Genomic DNA, 20,303 nt, shown 5'->3' with positions numbered 1-20,303 from the left:
TTATCAACATCAATGATAAAACAGTTATGTATAATGAATTCCAAGTGCGTGTATGTCTTGTGCAAGATTTTGAAATTTGAAAAGTGTAATAGATCTCTTTTTTATAATTTAAGGGGCATAATCGATCTCCCCTTAAGTTAAAAGAAGATAAGTTGTTGAAGAGGAAAAGTTCAGGTATAAAAATATATTTTTATCCCTCGTTCAAAACTTGTTGAAGAGATGCAAACCAGCAGAAACAGAGAGAGAGAGAACCCAAGGAGAAAGAGATGCAAGCCAGAATATATATATATATATATATTGTAAATCTAAGAGACCATCAGAAAGAGTTATAGCCTTTAGAAAGAGTTATGAGGGAGAGGGAGAAGGAGAAGAGCTCATTGCAACGTTGTTTCCATTTGTGGACCGGAAAACTTTGTAACCTCTCTATTTTATGTGCTATATCCAATTTTTTTGGTTCCATAGAGAATAGAAACCCAAAATGGGTTTTTCCCATCGGTGGTGGGACCATTGATAATGTCGTCCACCACCACTATTTTTTTTTTTTTATAAATAAAGGGAGTATTTTTAGCATTTACCGAAGATTAACCCATTTCCTCAAAAGAGGTCCCAAGGCTTGTCTTTTTGACCAATGAAAAAATAACCAAATAAACTTTTGGGAATACCTATTGTAATTTACAATAATAAAAAAATTAATATTGAGAAAAAATACTAATTTTAATAGCTTCAAATTTTAATTGAGAATTTGAAATAAAAAAGATTAATAAAAATAAATTTTTTTTACTGAAATTAAAGGAGTGGAATAATATGATAAACACTCGTTACTTAATAAAGACAACGATGAACTAAATATATTAGCTAACAACAACAAATATAGATATTAAAAAGGAGACACGAAGAATATGAATACGGTAAAAACTGCACTTTATCGTATCTAATCCATTGGGATTCCTGCTGATCATTGCACCTTAGCTTGGCATGTATGTCCCCCACCCTCAGGCCATCGCCACACGGTTCCGTATTGCTAAGTCTCTCTCATGCCGCTTGGGCCCAATTTCATCATCCCCCATGCGCACGTGTCATGTTTCCCGGTTTCAGTTTGCTTCTCATATGTAGATAAGCTGAAGATGGTTGGCAGCTGCTGATGCTGCTAAGATAGATTCAAAAGCTTAGCTTAAAAGCACACAATTTTTTGCTTCTTGTCATTGCGATTGATTCTGATTTTCCATTTGCGGTTACTTCTTTTAGCTTTGTTTAATTGTGCTTCTTTGTCAATAACGATCCAAAATTTGCAGAAATAATGTTCGCATCTGTTTCAAGTATCGATATTTCCAATGGGGAAAAAGAATAGCTGCACGAGTTGCCGCCGCCGCCTCTTCATCCTTATTCGACGACAATCAGTCGGCGGGCGGGCGGGCGGGCAGGCGTGTTCATTCTCTCATTCCAGAAAGCAAGCAATTATTCACTGCTGGACTGCTCAGATTTATTTGCAATCTAAGTCCATCCAAAGCTGCATCAAAATAATGGGGCTTGCGCGATGCTTTCAACTTGCAAAAACCATATACAAACAGAAAATCTTCCAGCATGTTTGAAGTTGATTGCTGCTATAAGTGCGATGACCGGCTGTCATGTCAGTCAAATTTTGCACACATTCACCGTAGTCTCTCAGTACCAAAAAATCTTCTTTATGATGAGCTATGATAAAATTTTTACCGTTGCTTGTACTGTAGAACGCCATACGGATAGAGAAAAATCCAGGTTCTCTACATATTATTTACCCGGGATACATAAGACAGATACAGAACTTGGTAATATGAGGCTTTATAAGAGGTTTACATAGGAAACTCAAGCAGAATTGGGACACAATACTCCAGAAATTATTCGGAAATTCTAACTGATACCCAAAAGAGAACCACTGAAGATGCCCATCTTACTTTCAGGTAGTCCATTCCATATACATAAAACTCTGCAGCCAGATAATTCCACATCATTGTCATCACTTAAATGAAGTATTAACCTCAGAACTACAGATAAGTAAAGACTATAGATGCAGCTTAGATTTACCACCACCTTTGAAGTGTGAAAATGCACAGTGAAGCTGACAGTGGCAGCTTACGATGCCTGGACAAAATTGTTCAAGGCAGATGTGTCCAAAGCAGGGAACTCATTAACAGCGGCAAGCACTGAAAGCCCAAGTTTGATAGCGTCCTCCATGCTCGGTGCCTACAATGTTGTCACTTTTTGAGTAAGTTCCGGTACTTTCTAACCAAATATGCTCATGTAGCAGTTGGGAGATTTTCATCTACCTCAATATTAAGAGGCAAAACAGGATCATGAAGTGAGAGTCTCAGAAGGAACCAACCTCCATATCCAGAAGCTCTCACCTGTTTACGAAAATTCCAAAAATCAGGCACTGACACTACTATGATAACAGTACATGAAAAATAGAAACAAACAAAGAGACAGCTTTAATTGCTCAAACCACCAGCTGATTGCCATCATCCTCACAGCAGCCCGTGCAAGTGCTAGCTTATGATGAAACTATTTATAGAAATTTAGAACATATTACCCAAAAAACAGGGAGTATCTGGCATAGGAACAAACAAGAAGACAATTCCCTAATGAACTTTAATCAAAGAATAGCTTGCATCCCCCCTCAAGTAAAAAGGTAGAGGATATGCCCAAATAATGTTCAGCCAAAATGAGGATTCAATCCTCTGGGTCCAGATAAGGCAATTTTCATAATGGAAAAACTTTCGGGATTTTTGGATTGGTATGTTTGCATCAAATCATCTGATGACCCCCAGGATTCATGGATTAACTAGTTTTACATTCTCTCTCTCTCCCTCTCTCTCTCTCTCACTCTTATCTGTGAACAGGATTCAACGATTGGAAAACAAGGTTCCTGTCAACTCCTCTATCTCCTCAGATATGAAATAGGGCTTATTTCTAGTGGGTTTCTCTTATGGAAAGTAGCAATGAGCTCCGAAAATTAACCTTAATCTTGGGTTGGCACTTGTGGGTCATTCTCAATATACAGTTGGGCTCTGTCACTGTTTGACTTCAAGATGCAATGAGAATTCATCGTCGTAGAAGTTCTCTCACATACCCACAAAACCTACCTACCAATCAGGCTACTTACTATTCAGTGTCAAATTACTTATAATTTGAATAATATTTCCCACGACATTGAATGAATTGGTTGTAAGCTGTAAAATAGTAAGTTTGAAATACAGTTTCATATTTGGTCACACCTTTTGCAAGCTATGAAGCAGAGACAAACATGGACGTGGATACGGGGACACGGGGCACGACATTTTTCAAAAAGGTAGGACATGACACACTCGATACACTTTAATTAAATAATTTTGTATATTTTTAGGGGGGGTTTGTTAATTAAGATATGGGATAGAAAAGTCAAGATATGAGATGCATCTCGAACTTCTATCATTTCCAACATGTTTGTTAAGCTTATCTGACTATTCTTGGAAAAAACATTAATAACCTTTTATCTTGATCTTTCAAGATATGCTTATCTCTCCCCCCCTCCACTCAAGATAAGTATATTTTGGTTATATAGATAAGAAAAAAGTAACATTTGTGTCCTCTAGTGCATTTTAAAAAATTTAACAAATAGTTTGATAAAAATATTAGAATACTTCCCAACTTTATCTTGAGCATTCCATATTTTGGTTCGAAAACCATTCCGGGCTTATCTTGATACTCCCTTATTTTGCTCATTTTAACAAACGCTCCCCTAAAGCATAATAAATTATCAGAACCATATTCCAAACTCACAAATATGCATTTCAAATTCATTAGACAAAATTCCAAACCAATAACTTGATGGGCTTCTAATGATAGCAAAGCTTGTATTACCATCATTAGAAAGGAATTATAATGCTGGGAATTAACAAAATTAAAGAAAAATGGACATTCGAGAGGTCCAAGCTCTCCCACAATATTCACCAATGAAATATTCCCCCCTCTATTCTATTTGCTTCCTATTTATAGGTTGTTAGCTCCCCCACTTTCCTCCTCAACGGAATCTATTTGCCCGCACATGCCTCCCATGATCGCTCTTCCCATTCTACCCCTTAACTGAATTTGGGGCTTGCACATGCACCCAGTGGCCTTTTCAATCCCTATTCTGCCCTTGCTTCTTACGTCTTTCGTAGCGAAATTTAATGGGCTATCTATCAATACTCCCCCCCGTCCTCAAGGTGAAAATCAGGGAACTGTTGTTGGAGCATGTTGTAGGGATCCCAGGTGGCTTCCAAAGGTGGCAGCCCCTCCCACTGTATGAGTACATCCAAGCCTCGTAGGTTATTACTAGTCCCCAGTCTTACTCCAAGTACTATCTCTGGTTCTACTAGCTGAGTTGGCTAGGTATATCAGTGAGTGCTTGCAGTGCCCTGTTGGCCTTGCTTAATTGGGACACATGGAAGACTAGATGAATGTTGCAAGTCGCAGGCACGGCAAGCTTGTAAGCGATTTGTCCAATCTTCTTCTCAATAGAAAACGGACCATAAAACCATGGTGCCAACTTTTCATTAGGACGGGAAGCCAGCGACTTGCAGCGATAAGGCTGAATTTTCAAGTAGACTAGGTCACCAATGTCAAACTAAACATCCCTCTATTTTAAATCAGCCCCCTTCTTCATCTAAGCCTATGCCCGCAACAATTGAGCCTTCAGTTCTTCTAGCAGCTGGTCCCTTTCCACTAGTTGCTGCTCCATCGCTGATACTAGGGTAAAACCCCATTCAAATTTCAATAACATTGGGGGTTCATGCCCATAAACCACTTGAAATGGAGTGATCTTAGACACCGTATGGTAAGACGTATTATATCACAACTTTACCCACGACAACCAACTAAACTAAGCCTTCGGTTTTATAAATGCAAAACATCATATGTACATTTCCAGCATTCGATTAAGTATCCTTGATTGCCTGTCCGATTGGGGGTGGTAAGTTGTACTTTGGCAAAGCTTAGTGCCTTGGAGGCAGAATAACTCTTTCCAAAAGTGGCTCATGAAGACTTTGTCCCTGTCGAACACAATGGACCGGAGCACCCCATGCAGGCGTATCACCTCCTTCATGAAAAGTGCAGCCACACTGCTGGCATTAAAGGGATGCTTGAGTCCTATGAAGTGGACATACTTGCTCAATCTGTCCACCACGACCAATATCGTATCCATATTACCGGACCTAAGCAAACCTTTAATAAAAATTCATAGCCACATCTTCTCACACCTGATCTGGAATTGGAAGTGGCAGCAAAAGGCCCCCAAGTGACAAGGCTTGATATTTGTGCTATTGGCAAATGGCACATTGATTAACATAGCGATGAATATCCCTCTTCATTCTGACCCAATACACATTGGCAGCAATTCTCTTGTATGTCTTTAGGAACCCCGAATGTCCACCCGAGCTCTCGTCGTGTCCCTCTTGGAGCAATATAGGGATCAAAGTGGATCCTTGAGGTAAATATAATTTGCCCTTGAACAGGAGCTAGTTGCTGACCCACTGATAGTCGGGTTTGGCCGAGGGATCACGTTAGATTTCTTGTATTAATTTTTGCAATCCTAAGGTCGCCCCAACTTCCTTAGCCAACTGTTCAAGCTGAATCGCCAAGAGGGCAGCTTAGTGGCTGAATCCCAGAAAGGGCATCCGTTGCCTTGTTCTCCAACCTCGGCTGATATTGGATTTCAAATTAGTACCACATCAACTTCAGCAGCCATTTCTGATGTTCTGGACTCACCAATCTCTGCTCCATCAAAAATTTTATGCTCTTCTAATCTGTGCGTATTATAAACTTCCGGCCCAACAAATAGTGCCTCCATTTCTGGACAGTGAACACTATTTCCATCAGCTTACGTTCATACACAGACTTGTTGTGGCCACTAGGGTTGAAGGCGTGACTATAAAAGGCAATGGGGCAATGCTCTAGCATTAATACAGCCCCCAAACCTGATCCGGAAGCATCCGTTTCCACCACAAAGGGCTTAGTGAAATCGATAATGCAAGCACCGATAAGATACCATAGCCTCCTTCAATTTTTGGAAAGCCTTCTCGACTGATTCATCCCAATTGAAGTTGTTTTTACGTAGTTTTTCTGCAACTTCCCATAATCTTTCAAAAATCTTCTATAATACCCCGTAAGCCCCAAAAACCCTCATAATTCCTTTATCAATACAAGATGGCCAATCAAGCATTGCCTTAACCTTCGATTGGTCGGCAGCCACCCCCTTATGTGATATGATATGGCCAAGATACTCCATCTCTTGCTGTCCAAATTGGCATTTCTTTCTATTTGCATATAGTCAATTTTTAGCCAACACTCTTAAGACCCAGTACAAATGCTACTCATGTTCCTCCATGTCACGACTAAATGCCAAAATATCATAAAAAAAAAACCCAACACGAATCGCCTCAACTAACCTTTGAAGATCTCGTTCATTAGGGATTAGAAGGCCGCCAGGGCATTGGTCAACCCGAAGGGCATGACCAAGAACTCATAGTGCCCCTCATGGGTACGAAATGTAGTCTTCGGCACATCGTCCTCCTTAACTCAAATATGATGGTATTTGGCCTTCAAGTCCAGCTTTGAAAACACAGTGGCCCCATGAAGCTCATTTAACAATTCATCATCGATCACCGTGATGGGAAATTTGTCGGGTACTGTTACCTTATTCAACACTCGATAGTCTACACAAAATTTCCATCCCCCATCCTTCTTCTAGACCAACAAAACAGGGATGGAAAAAAGGACTTGTCCTAGGTCTGATAATTCCAGCAGCAAGCATTTCCTGAACTAATTTCTCAATTTCAATTTTTGTATATAGCGATAGGGCCTTACACTTACAGGAGCTGAACTTGACTGCAAGTTGATGGCATGGTCTCGTTCTCTTTTGAGAGGCAGCCTACCTGGTTCATCAAAAACGCCACTAAATTAGGATAACACCTATTGAATACCTCCCGGTATTGCAGCTGTTAACTCCACAAATTATGATGACTCCCAAGTTCAAGAAGCACACTCTCTCTACTGCCCTTGAATGCTTTCATCATTGCTTTTAGGGTGACAAGGGTTTTGCTTAAACTCGGATCCCCTTGTAGTGTAACCATCATCCCTCCCACATGGACTTTCATAGCTAAGGACTTCCAATCGACTTGCACCTTGCACATCGCTAACCATTTCATCCCCAAGATGACATCCGAGCTGCCTAGCTCCAAGGGAAGAAAATCCTCGATTGCATCTAGGTTCTGAAGAGAAAGTACACCTTTACATACTCCAGCGCCATGCACAGCCAACCCCGTTCCCATAATCACCCTGTAGCAGACAGTCTCTGACCTTAGCAGCCCTAATTTTTGTACCAACTCAGTAGCCACAAAATTATGGGTTGCCCTATTATCTATGAGAACCACTACCTCTTGACCAGCAATTTGCCCCCACACCTTCATAGTTTGGGGTGGGGTGAGTCCCACCACCGAATTCATTGATAGCTCGATCACCTCTCCATTAGCCTTTGGAGCTTCCCATTCATGACTTCTTTTAGCCTCCTCTTTTTCCCCCACCTCTTCCTTCTCTTCGTCATAAATCACCATAACCTATAGCTCCTCATTTTTTGCACCAGTGCCCAATGGAATACTTCTCGTCACACCTAAAGCACAACCCCTTTTCTCTCTTAGCTTTCAATTAAGCTTCGTTCAGCCTTTTGAAGGGTGGAACAACAGCTCTTATGGTGGCCGGAGGCCTCAGTCTGTATGGAGTGGCTGACTTGGTGATGGGGTTCATGATTGAAACAAGGGGTATGCGAGTTGACAAGTGGGTCAGATTAGGGACATTTTTACCTATGCCTGGTCCAGGACCAACTTGGGCTTGGAGTATGTGATTCTTATCTTCAATTCTCTAGGTTGTCTCCATGATTTGCGTTAGACCCGACGACTGTAACACCCTAACTTTTGCCTTGATTTCCGACTTCAACCCATTAATAAAGAGGCCCTCCAGTATGGCCTTTGAAACTTCGCCCATCGGGGCTGCCAATGTCTCAAAAAGGATGTGATATTCCCTCACAGAGCCATCCTACCTGAGGGCCAAGAGCCTCTCCTGCCTTGATCCCTCTTGTGAAGACCGGAATCAATTACGTAGGTGGATCTCCAACTCCGAAATCCCCTTCTCCGTCGCTCCTATTGGTACCAAGCCAGGGCTCTTCCTTCGAAACGCAACGTTGCCGTTTCGATTTTCTCCGACTCCATCAACTGATTCACTTCGAAATACCTTTATGCTCAAAACAACCACTCATCCGAGTTGTCTTCGCTGAAGACCAACATCTCCAATCTTCTGTTACGGACTTCCCACCTCCAATTTTTGTCGCCCACTTCCCTTTTTTCTCTGTTGTCGCTCTCAACACGATGGGAAATCCCATAATTCAAAGTGGATTTTGGCGTGGTTTGCTCCAGTGTTCCCTTGCACTTCCTCTCCCTTTTTTGTTCCTCCCATTTCGATCTCACGAGGCTAAATTGCTCCATCATGATTGCCATATTCTTCTCCAAGCTCTGCATTCGCTGCATCTTCGATTTTAGCAAGTCCATCCCACTGTGCAATTCGTCCAATCACTCTTTCAAGTCTCCAACTCACTCAGTGAGGCTTACCATGGGGATCGATTTTTTGCTCTAATACCACTGTTACACCCCTAGGGTAGAACTCACCCTTAAAAGGTGTCAAGCAGAGGGCGCCTAAGAGGTTATAAACCTCACATCAAGAGCCTAAGACTGCGTTTTTTGTGTTGTTTTCATTCCGTTTTGAATTTTTAGTTTTTCAAAATACTGAAAACGCATTTACTTTGATATTTTCAAAAACACATTTTTGAAAATAAGAAAATTTTTTGTAAAAGAAACCCAAAACAACTTTTTTTGGGTGTTTTCAGCCAAAACACGCTGAAAACATCAAAACGCAAAAAACACACAACCCCCCTCCCCCCCAATCTTGCACACCCAGCATCTCCCGTCTCTCTCCTCTCCTTTCTCTGCTCTTCTCTTCCTTCGGCCGTCAACCGTGCCCGCCACTGCCATCACCGCTGTCAACCGGGCCACTGGCTGTGCGAGCCGCCGTCGGCCACCCCCCATCATTCTCTTGTTGGTTTTGTCTCCTCTCTCCTCTTCCTTCTCTTGTCAGTTTTTGTCTCCTCTCTTGTCGGTTTTTGTGTATGTGGGGCCCTTGGGTGCCGGGTGGTTGCCTCTGATCGCCGAAAACCACTAACCACGGTGGCCAGTGGTGACTGGCAGTGCGTATATAGGCAAGTGTTGGGTTTGGTTGAACGTTTAATCTTAGATCTAAGGAGATTTGTCCATTAGATCTTGTTGGTTTTTGGGTATGTTGGTTGATGGGCCCTTGGGTGTCGGGTGATTGCCTTTGACAGTGCGTTCTTCACTTGTGGCCGAAAATTAAAAATTAGATCTACAAAAATCCAACCGTTAAATCTGGCCCATTTTTGTGTATGTTAACCCCTTTGACTTGAAGTTTCTAATGATAGGTTCTGATCATGTGAATCACCGACCGACGTTGGTCGTCGGTGACGGAGAAGATGTAGGGCGTCGGAGAGAATAGAAGAAGAAAAGAGAAAAAAAAAGAAAAGGAAAAAAATAAAAGAAAAATTTATTCTTAAATTTTGAAAATAAAATTATATATTTATTTAAAATTTAAAAAATATAGTATATCTATATTATAATTAAAAATATAAGATAACATATATATTATTAAGTGTATAATTTAATATAAATTATCGCTAAGATGTATGTCAATAATTTATTAATCAAATTTATTGTTTTATTTTAATAGTAGAATTTCATTAAAAAAGAGTTAATTTTATTATTTAATAATCAAAATAATTGAATAAAATATTATAAAATATTTTTTTTTTTCAAAATTTCAAAGTAAACGCATTTTCTAATTTTTTGTTTTAAGAAATAGTTTTTCAAAATGACAAAAAGAACGCGTTTCTAAAAATATCAAAACACACTCAAAAGCTGAAACACGAAAGAGAACGTAACCTAAACTTTTGATATAGAACAAGTCTCATACCTTGCAGTGAACAATAACATACCACCATGCTCCGCAATCCCGACGCCCACGACAACAGGTTGTGCATTAACCACGGCTAGTCTCGGATGAACACTACAAAGTTGATGTCACCTCTGTCGTCGCACGATTGCAACTGGGAGACATGGGGTTGGCTTTGATACCAAATGATGAGCTTGTGATGATAGTCTAGCTTGTATTACTGAGAATATAAGGGAATTCCAATGCTGGGAATTAACAAAATCAAAGAAAAATGGACATTCGAGAGGTCCAAGATCTCCCACAATATTCACCAATGAAATATTCCCCTTTCTATTCTATTTGCTTCCCTATTTATAGGTTGTTAACTCCCCCACTCCTCCTCAACAGAATTTGTTTGCCTGCACATGCTCCCCATGATTGCTCTTCCCATTCTACCCCTTAACTGAATTTGTGGCTTGCACATGCACCCAATGGCCTTTTCAATCCCTATTCTTCCCTTGCTTCTTACGTCTTTGGTAGCAAAATTTAATGGGCTGATCTATCATAACTCTAATCTAATTAGCAATCAACTCATAGTCTAATCCTCTTCAACCCTCACAATCCAATCAATGTCTAAAGAATAGAGAATGGAAGCATGAAAGGTATGAAAATTGAATAGTTGTGCAACCAAAACATGGGGGATAAAACATGCAATTACCAAGTTGTAAAACTAAAGAGTAAAAAAGAAAACCCCTTATCTTTTTAGTCTTCAAAGTGTCCACATAGGGGACACGTGTCCTACACGTGGCCCTTGTGTATCCTCTTAACAAGTTTTAAGAAAGTATCAGATATGTCATGTAGTCACACAAAATCAAGGATAAGTTTCGATCAATTGTCCAAAAGGAAGGAGGGATAGTGTGCATCATAACATTTTTTGTATTGTAAAACACGGGTTAAAGCAGAGGACTCTCAAAACTACTACAAAATTGCTAGTTCAACCAAACAAGAACAGGTTTAAAGAAAATAATTCCAAATAAGATGACAAAAAATGTGATTTAGGGGTCAGAACTTACGCCTTCGTAGTTAACTGGAGCTTTTTGAAGCTTTGGGTCTGAGCCTATAATGTTCAGCAGGTGTTCCAGCACAGCTTCTCCATATCGACGGAAGGACCTGAAAGCACCAATGGGTTCAACCATTCAGTATTCCTTTAGAAATTTTCAGCCAATAATTACAACATGCAGTAGCATACCCTCCTTTAATATCTGGATGGTTCTGATCAATCTTTAGCCTCAGTTCGACAGCGACAACAGGTTCTTCTAGACCTTCTACTAAATCAGTCAGAACTTTGGATCCACCGCCTACTCCAGAAGCTCTTGCAGATGCGAGTTTGTTCAAGATCTTGACCTAAAAGTAGTGCCAAATAGAATGAAAGAAGTGGAAGAAAAAAGTTACTGTGAAGAAGACAAAATGGTTTAACTTCACTCGTTGGATAATTTAGTCGCCTCAAAAAATACAACTCCCATTTGTGTAGCTACTTTTGCATGATGAACTCCAAATGGAACATGTTAGATAAATCTCACAACCATAATAGCACCATCGCCTACCATGAGATATGCACCATCATCAAGCCAGTGATTCTCCTTCAAAGCTCCGTGGCCACTGGTTTCAATAGCCAGGTGTGACTCCTCACCAACTGAGTTCTGTGAAAAAAAAATTGCCTTCAGATATAGAACCCACAGCATACTAGACCAAACATATGATAAAAAGGAAAAAGAAAATGTGGTGAGATGATCATTCACTATATTAAGCATATCATCTCTATTGTCATCTTCCTTCCATCCTCTTCAACCAGGAATTTAAATAAAATCTAACATGTCAAAAGAGTTCCAGGTGAAAACTGGACAAAAAGATGTTTTAGTAAGGAATAGGGCCCTTAATTCTGTAGCAAGTGCTGTTATCCTTTGTTTGCATAACCTGAGGGGGGTGAGTTTGGTGTTTAAGAACAGGTTCATCAAAGATGTAGAATTAACAGAAGTTTCTGCGTTTCTGTTGAAGAACCAAAGATCTGTGAGATAACTCAGCTACACAGAAAGGTTAAAGAGAAGAAGTCACTTCAAATGCAACTCAAACATCCATAGTGCAATAGCACCTCTAGGAAACAAATCCTATGAGTTTGTATCATAATCAGATTCTTTACTTTGACAGCTCCATATGCTAAGAAACCACTTGCTCCCACTCTCAGACATCCTAGTATGTCACATCAGTCTTAAATAAGTTTAAAATAGAAGTCAGTCCTATGAGCTCAGTTCTCAATCAAAAGAGTCACTGGAAAGTCAATTAGAAGAATCAATGAATGAACAGAATCAACTATCATAAAATGGTCCCCTTCAACAAAATTGAGTATCTTCAAAATAAGCCCAATAAAATTTAAAACCAAATGAACAGTGTCGTTTCAGAAGCCTCCATGAGTGTAAATTATGAAAGAAATATGTGGTCCATAAACAGTTCTTGGAGGGAAGAAATCTCTGAAAAATTTGCACTTATCAGGAGTTAAAAGGAAACAAAAGTTGCAGTTGGTCTGAAAATAAGAAAAATCAACAGTGGAAGGTAGAAGATAGCCCCTCAAACAAAATGAGGAAAATGAATTTGTGAAGAACTATTTCCCTAGCAGTGTTTATGGAGTGTTGGTTACATCTGTACTGAAGAGAAAATGCTTATAGAGTAATATTGGCATTCATCTAAGGACTAATATGACATGAATCTCAATAAGAGAAATACAACAACAATAACAAGTTTTAATCCCACTAGGTGGGGTCACCGCCATGAATGCTAGCTTCCAACCATCCCCTATCAATGGTCATATCTTTTTGTAAGATCATTATGTGGAAATTGAAAACTTGCACGGAAAAGCATAGAATATTTCATTGATATGTAGCCCTAATTATAGGGTTGAATCTGTACATCTTTAGAAAGTATACAATAGGAATGATTTACAACAATTAAGGAAAGATTATACATTGAAAGAATAGGAAAGTATTCTAATCTGATTTAGGAAACTAAACAAGAATAGCAATAAGGATTTGCCACCTCTTCTCCTTTCCTTCTAGAAGACGGACTTCCATCTCCTTTTATGCCAACACTCTCCCTTCAAGCTGGTGAATGAATATCTATCATTCCTAGTTTGCATACTAAGCCTTCAAATCTTCTAGTTGTCAATCATTTTGTCATGAGATCAGCCACATGTAGCTCAGAAGAAACATAGGTAATCTGTATTATACCTTTCTCAAGTTTTTCCTTTATAAAGTGCCAATCAATCTCAATGTGCTTAATCTTGTCATGTTGTACAGGATTATGCGTAATGCTTATAGCCAATTGGTTATCACAAAATAACTTGGTTGGTTCATTGATAACTATCTTCAAATCTTCCAGCACAATTCTCATCTATAGAAGTTCACATAACCCAAGTGCCATAGTTCTAAATTCTGCCTCAGCACTTGACCTTACCACTATGCTTTACTTCTTACTTCGCCAAGAGATCAAATTGCCCCCTAAAAATATGCAATAGCCTGTAGTAGATCTCCTATCAGATAGAGATCCAGTGTAATCTGCATCTGTATATCCCTATATATCTAATGATCCTCCTATTTTAAATAGAATTCCTTTACCTGGGGTTGTCTTCAAATAGCACAGTATTCTTCTGATAGCTTGCATATGACTCTCAATAGGGTAATGCATGAATTGACTTACTAAACTAACATTATAGACTATGTCTGGCCCAATGTGAGATAAGTAAATCAACCTCCCTACCAATCTCTGATATCTTCCCTTATCCATTGGTGGGCTCTTAGTGTTTCCTCCTACTTTTGCATTTAATTCTACTGGAGTGTTTACTCCTTTGCTTCCTAGTAACCTTGTCTCCTTCAAAAGATCCAATATGTATTTGCGTCAGGAGAGGAATATACCTTCTTTGGAGTAGGCTACCTCTATTCTTAAAAAAATATTTGAGTGACCCAAGATCCTTGATTTTGAAATTTTGAGACAACTTCCTCTTTAGATCTTGCTGCTCCTCCACATCATCCCCTGTCACAATGATGTCATCCACATACACTAATAGTGCTGTCACCTTCCCCTTCCCCGAGTATTTAAGGAAAAAGGTGTGATCCTCCTACTTTGCCAATATCCCATATGTCCAATGGCTCTAGAGAATCTGTCAAACCAAGCTCTTGGTGACTGCTTGAGACTATAAAGTTCATTTTTAACCTCTCCTTCTTTTCCTTCCTAAAATCCAGGTGACTGCTCCATAAATACTTCCTCCTCCAACTCACCATGAAGAAATGCATTCTTCACATCTAGTTGATGTAATCTCCACCCATAGCATGCTACCAAAGACAAGAGAATTCTTACCAAGGTCATCTTTGCTACTGGAGCAAATGTCTCCAAGTAGTCTATCCCATAAGTTTGGGTGTAGCCCTCAGCTACTAATCGAGTCTTGTATCTTTCCAAGGAACCATCTGCATTGTACTTTAGGTTGAAAACCCATCTACAACCCACTGGAACTATTTCTCTCAGTTTAGGCACCAAATCCCATGTATTGTTTTTCTTTAATGCTCTCATCTCCTCCTACATGGCCATCCTCCAATTTTGATCCTTTAAGGCCTCTTCCACCGACTAAGGAATAACAATGGAGTCAAGAAGCTCTTATTTCTTGGGGACAATTAGAGAAGGAAAATGGGCGGGCCGAGTCGAATTTGGCCTGCGAGGGAGGTAGGCCAGGCCGGGCAATGGGAAATGGGGGCTCGACACGACCCTATGGCCCTTAATAAATGGGCCAAGGCGGGCCAGGCCATTTTGGTGGGCCACCCCCATTTTTGGTGGGTCGGGCCGTGGGCCACAAAGCACTAGCCCGGCCCGGCCTGTTTGCTACAGTATCGAGTTGAGCTGGGCTGGGAGGCGGGTCCATGGGCTGCTCGGCCAATTTGCCAACCCTAGGGACAATCTATGGTAAGAAAGATAATTGGCTAAAGGATGTCGAGTGCATCTCCTAAATCCTTTTCTAATAGCAATAGGGATATCCAAATAAGTAGAAAATGAATGAATAGGGTCAAGAGAGTGAACCTTTTCAGTACCTAGCTAGGGGTAGGATGTTGCTTCATGCTAAGGTGAAGATATGAATTGTTGTTTCCTGGACAAAAGAAGTACCCTTGAATCTGACTGAGGATGGGAAATCTGATGGCCTAGCTTGGTTTGGGCTTAGACTGGGAAGGGGAAGAGCATGGTCACTATCCTAATCAATGGTTGTAACTGGGTGATCAGTGGCTGTAGCAGGATGAGTAGCAAGGACATCTCTGGAAGTATCAGTCAAATTTGTGAGAAGAACAAAATCTGGGTTAGAAAGGGTTGCGATTGCTTGGTCTTCATTCCAAGGAGTCTCCCCTTGAAGACCAAGATTAGGAGGACCAAAGAAGGGTTGAGATTCAACAAAAGTCACATCCTTCGAAACAAAGAACTTCCTAGTAAGGGGGTGATAACATTTGTAACCTTTTTGGGTAGGAGAGAGTAACCAAGGAAGAGACACTTAAGAGCCCTTGGATCTAGCTTGTCACAAGCCTGTTGAAGGATATGAACAAAGGCTACACAACCAAAAATCCTAAGAGGAGGAGGGGTATGTAAGCTGATGGAAGGGAAAAATGAGGAAAGACACTGAAATGGGCTGCAATGATCAAGAAGCTTAGATGGCACTCGATTGATTAGGTAGCCCGTAGTTAAGACAACCTTTCCCCAAAAACTTTTAGGGACATTATGAAAATGAAAAAGGGATCTAGTGACATTTAGGAGCTATCTCATCTTCCACTCGGCAACTCCATTTTGTTGTGTAGTGTTGATGCAAGAAGATTCGTGTATAACTCCTTTGTCTTGAAAAAACTTTTGCATATGTTGATTACAAGAATCCCTAGCGTTATCAGTCCGAAATTTCTGAATATGAGAACCAAATTGAGTCATAATCATGAAATAAAAGTGAGGTAACACAGTGCTAACAGCTACCTTATCCTTTAAGAGAAATACCCAAGTCATTCTAGTGCAATTATCAATAAAAGCGATAAACCATCTAGTCCCAAAACAATTGGGAGTCCTAGATGGTCCCTAAACATCTGAATGTACAAGAGCAAAATGATGAGTAGATCTTTTATTACTAATAGGATAAGAGACTTGGTGATGTTTTGAAAGTTCGCATACATCACAATGAAGAACACTAGGATCTAATTGTTTGAATAAAACAGGAAACATAGGTTTTAGTAAGTAGAAAGGAGGATGCCCAAGATGGTAATGGTGAAGCCAAATATCCGAATAAGAGGACTGGGAGATGCAGGCTGCTTTAGTAAAAAATTTGACAGGTTGCAACAGCTCTTGTTTAAGGACATACAGTCCATGTTTTTCCTCAGCAGCTCCAATCATCCTCCCCATAGCTAAGTCATGAATGAGGAAAGAAAATTACTCGGCAATTGAGATCTCTAGTGAGTTGGTGAACAAAAATTAGGTTTGTGGACAAATTAGGGACATGTAAAACTGTTTTAACAGAGAGATTAGGGTTAAAAGTCACCTGCCCCTGACCTTTGATAGGAATAGAAGTCCCAATCACAATCTGTTTGGGTATTTCAAGAGGCTTATAGGTGGTAAAAACATTGGAATCATAAGACATATGATCTGTAGCTCTCGAGTCTAAAATCCACATGTTATTCCTATTAATTTTAGAGGCTATTAAAGAACTCAAAACACTTTTACCTGACTGTTCACCTTGCTGGGAAATGAAGCATGATCCTCCTTGGATTGATTTCAGAAACTCCTTGAGTTTGCTGATTTCATCAGCATTAAGTTGCTGCAGCTCTAGTTCTGCCTCCATATCAGTCTTTTCCACCACATCTCCTGGCTTATTTGAGAGATAAGCCTGATTTTTAGGCACGGCCTGATTTCTGAAGGACATATGTTTGAATCCTCCTAGCTTCTGCAACATAGCATCCTTCCCATGCAACTTGAAGCATGTCTCACGAGTATGCCTCGACCTCTGACAATAGGTGCACCACAAGCCCTCCTTATCGTGCACTCAGGGTTGTCCTTCTACTCTTCCCTGCCGCATTTTGAACTTTGATCCTTCACCTTTATTAGTGAACATTGCTAATCCTTCAACACTGATTTTTCTTCACTTCTTACCATTGAAAAAACTTCATTAAGGGATGGAAATTTTTCCCTTACAAGGATTTGAACATGTACCTGATCATATTCAGTATTGAGGCTGGCAAAAAATTCCACAATTCTATCTCTTTCAAGAATAGAATTGAAGGTGGCTGCATCTTTTCTACATTCTATTTTAACGTTCTGGTAGTGGTCAAGCTCTAGTCAATACCAATTCATTTTATTATAGTATTCCATGACAGTCAAAGCCCCTTGTTTTGTGATACTCAACTTCATCTTAATCTCAAAAATAACTGACACATCTTGAACCTTAGAATAGATTCTCTTAACCGTATCCCATATTTCTTTAGCAGTGGATAAGAACATGTAATTTTTACTAACTTCTGGCTGCATTGCATTCCACAACCATGACATGATCATGGAATCCTCTATATCCCAAGCTTGGAACCCTGGATCCGATTCCTTGGGACTTAGACTTGTTAAGTGAGTCATCTTCCCTCTCCCCTTCAAGAACGTCTTAACCAATTACGCCCACTACAGGTAGTTTCGGCCATCCAATCGATATGATTGGTGCATCCCTAGTAGATCGCCAGTTTGCACTGCTCCAATTGAAATAACCACAGTGTTGGTCTCATCAGTGGTGGTAACTGGAGCTATTTCCGAGATTTCTAACATGAGTGAGAGAGAAAAAAAATTGCTACAATGAAGAAGATCTGTAGTAAGGAAAAATTTCTGATGCAATAGGAGGCTAGCAAAAACAATCGAAAGAATCAAAAAGGCCTATTGGCAATGAAGGCCGAGGAATGGCAATGAAGGCTAGAAACAAGCAAGCAACAATACTTAAAAAACGATCTTAGGCACTGGGCTCTAATACCATGAAAACTAGCATGGAAACACATAGAATATTTCATTGATATGTAGTTATAGGGTTGAATATGTACATCTTTAGAAAGTATACAATAGGAATGATTTACAACAATTAAGGAAAGATTATACATTGAAAGATTAGGAAAGTATTCTAATCTGATTTAAGAAACTAAACAAGAATAGCAATAAGGATTTTCTACCTCTTCTCCTTTCCTTATAGAAGACTGATTTCCATCCCCTTTTACGCCAACAAAAATGCATTAGTCAAATTGACCATATGCCTCTGAGAATGATATATAAACTAGATACAAGAATGGGAATATACAAAAATACACACATATTTACACAAATACCCTTATTCCAAACACTATATACTAGCATTCCCCTTCAAGCTAGAACATATGTTATTTGCACCTTGTTACAAATATAACTCACTCTAGGACCTCTGAGGGATTTAGTAAACATGTCAGCTAATTGATCATTTAAGTTAACTCAGTAGCTATATCTTATGAAAGTAATTTTTTCCTAACAAAGTGACAATCAATTTTTATGTGTTTGGCTCACTTGTGAAAAATTGGAATACGAGCAATGTGTAAAGTTGCCTGGTTATTACAGATAAGTTTCATGCTGTCGAGAAATAATGAAAATGATTACAGATTTATGAGATTTATGATTTGCCATTTTTTTGTACAGTTATTTAGTTTGTTTTTCTGGTGTATGATCTGTTAGTGGGCTGGAGTTATGGCCCTCAAGTTGTGTTGTGTGTTCAGATTAGTAGTTGGGTAGTGGATCCTTAATTTAAGAAAGTGGGGAGTGCTTTCTCCTAAACTGTATATATATTGAGTTGTATGCTGGGAATAAAATCAAGTTTTCTTTGCCTATTCTTAATATGATATCAGAGCCATAAAGGCGTTGGATTTCAGAAGAAATCACGTCTCAGGCCGAGATCTTAAGCCTAACTACCTTGTGACCCAAGAAGTTCAAGTGCAGTTCATTTGGGAGATATGTCTACCTCAACCGAAGCAAGTGGTGCCTCTGAATCACCAGTTACAACCACTGTGTGTGAGGAGACTAAAAGCAATCTATCACTTAGAGAATTGCAGAATATCCAGGCAGCCTATAGGTTGAATGGTAATAACTATTTGAAGTGGTCTCAATTGGTTAGGACTTTTTTGAAAGGGAGAGCCAAATTGAGCCATCTACTCAATATTAGGCCTAAGCAAGGAAATCCTACCTTCAAAGCTTGGGATGAAAAGGATTCTATGGTAATGTCTTGGCTATGGAATTCTATGTTTCCAGAGATAAGTGATATTGTTATGTTTTTAGGTACAACTAAAGAAATTTGGGATGCAATCAAACAAACTTATTCCAAAGTTCGAGATGCAGCCCAAATTTATGAGTTCAAGACAAAGATCTCAACAACCAAGTAAGAAAACCGTTTGATCACTGAGTATTCCAAACTCTTGCAAACTCTATGGCAAGAAATGGATCACTAATGAAATGTAGTGAGGATGCTGCCCTACTTAAAAGGTTTGTTGAAAAAGAAAGGGTTTATGAATTCCTAGCTGGCCTAAATATTGATCTTGAAGCAGTGAGAGTTTAGATGTTAGGAAAAGAGGATTTACCATCTCTAAATGAGACTATAGCCATTGTCCAAGCAGAGTAAGGAAGGAGAGGAGTCATGCTTGAGACACACATAATGGAAAACTCAGCACTAATGACAAGGAAGATCCAGCATTCCAGTGCAGAATCCCAAGGAAGTGAGACTAAAAAATCTCTAGATGTGTCATGGTCAAACAAGGATCTCCTATGGTGCACCTATTGTAAGAAGCTTAGACACACTACAGATAAGTGTTGGAAGTTACATGGGAAGCCACCAACTGAAGGTAAAGCACCAAGCAAATAGAAGAGGTAGGAGCATGCCTATGTGGCTAACACACAGCAGGTGAGGGAATTGGAGCATTCAGAATTGGTGATTGTTGAGTTCAACAAGGAAGAAATCACTAAATTGTAGCAACTGAGTCAAATGCTTGGATTATTGACTCACATGCTACCAATCATATGACCTACTCTTCACATAAATTTGTGTCCTATAGTCCCTATCCTAGCAATTGAAAAATTACCATTGCTAATGGTACAACTACCACAATACCAGGCCAAGGGGATGTCTATATCAATGAACATCTTACCTTAAAAAATGCCCTATATGT

General features: G+C 39.7%; 1 protein-coding gene across 5 annotated transcripts in view; it reads right to left on the bottom strand.

Annotated features, from left to right (window-relative positions):
- Positions 1-1,666: 1,666 nt before the first annotated feature.
- The window catches only part of LOC127796694 (uncharacterized), a 111,699-nt gene continuing 93,062 nt past the window's right edge, over positions 1,667-20,303 (bottom strand). For 2 of the 5 annotated variants that reach the window (XM_052328985.1, XM_052328987.1), the window contains 6 exons: positions 11,643-11,738; positions 11,288-11,442; positions 11,112-11,208; positions 2,304-2,381; positions 2,065-2,220; positions 1,667-1,963 (listed from right to left, as the gene is read on the bottom strand). In XM_052328985.1, the coding sequence (XP_052184945.1) occupies positions 2,110-2,220; positions 2,304-2,381; positions 11,112-11,208; positions 11,288-11,442; positions 11,643-11,738 (537 nt within the window). In that variant the 3' untranslated portion in view covers positions 1,667-1,963; positions 2,065-2,109. The remainder of the gene's footprint in view (positions 1,964-2,064; positions 2,221-2,303; positions 2,382-11,111; positions 11,209-11,287; positions 11,443-11,642; positions 11,739-20,303) is intronic. The other 3 variants (XR_008022050.1, XR_008022051.1, XM_052328984.1) reach the window with 3 other exon arrangements.

This window comes from Diospyros lotus, chromosome 3 (genome assembly GCF_014633365.1).
Source record: "Diospyros lotus cultivar Yz01 chromosome 3, ASM1463336v1, whole genome shotgun sequence".
NCBI classification, from domain to species: domain Eukaryota; kingdom Viridiplantae; phylum Streptophyta; class Magnoliopsida; order Ericales; family Ebenaceae; genus Diospyros; species Diospyros lotus.
The sequence above is the reverse complement of the archived record's forward strand: the minus strand, read 5'-3'. Positions and strand labels throughout refer to the sequence as shown.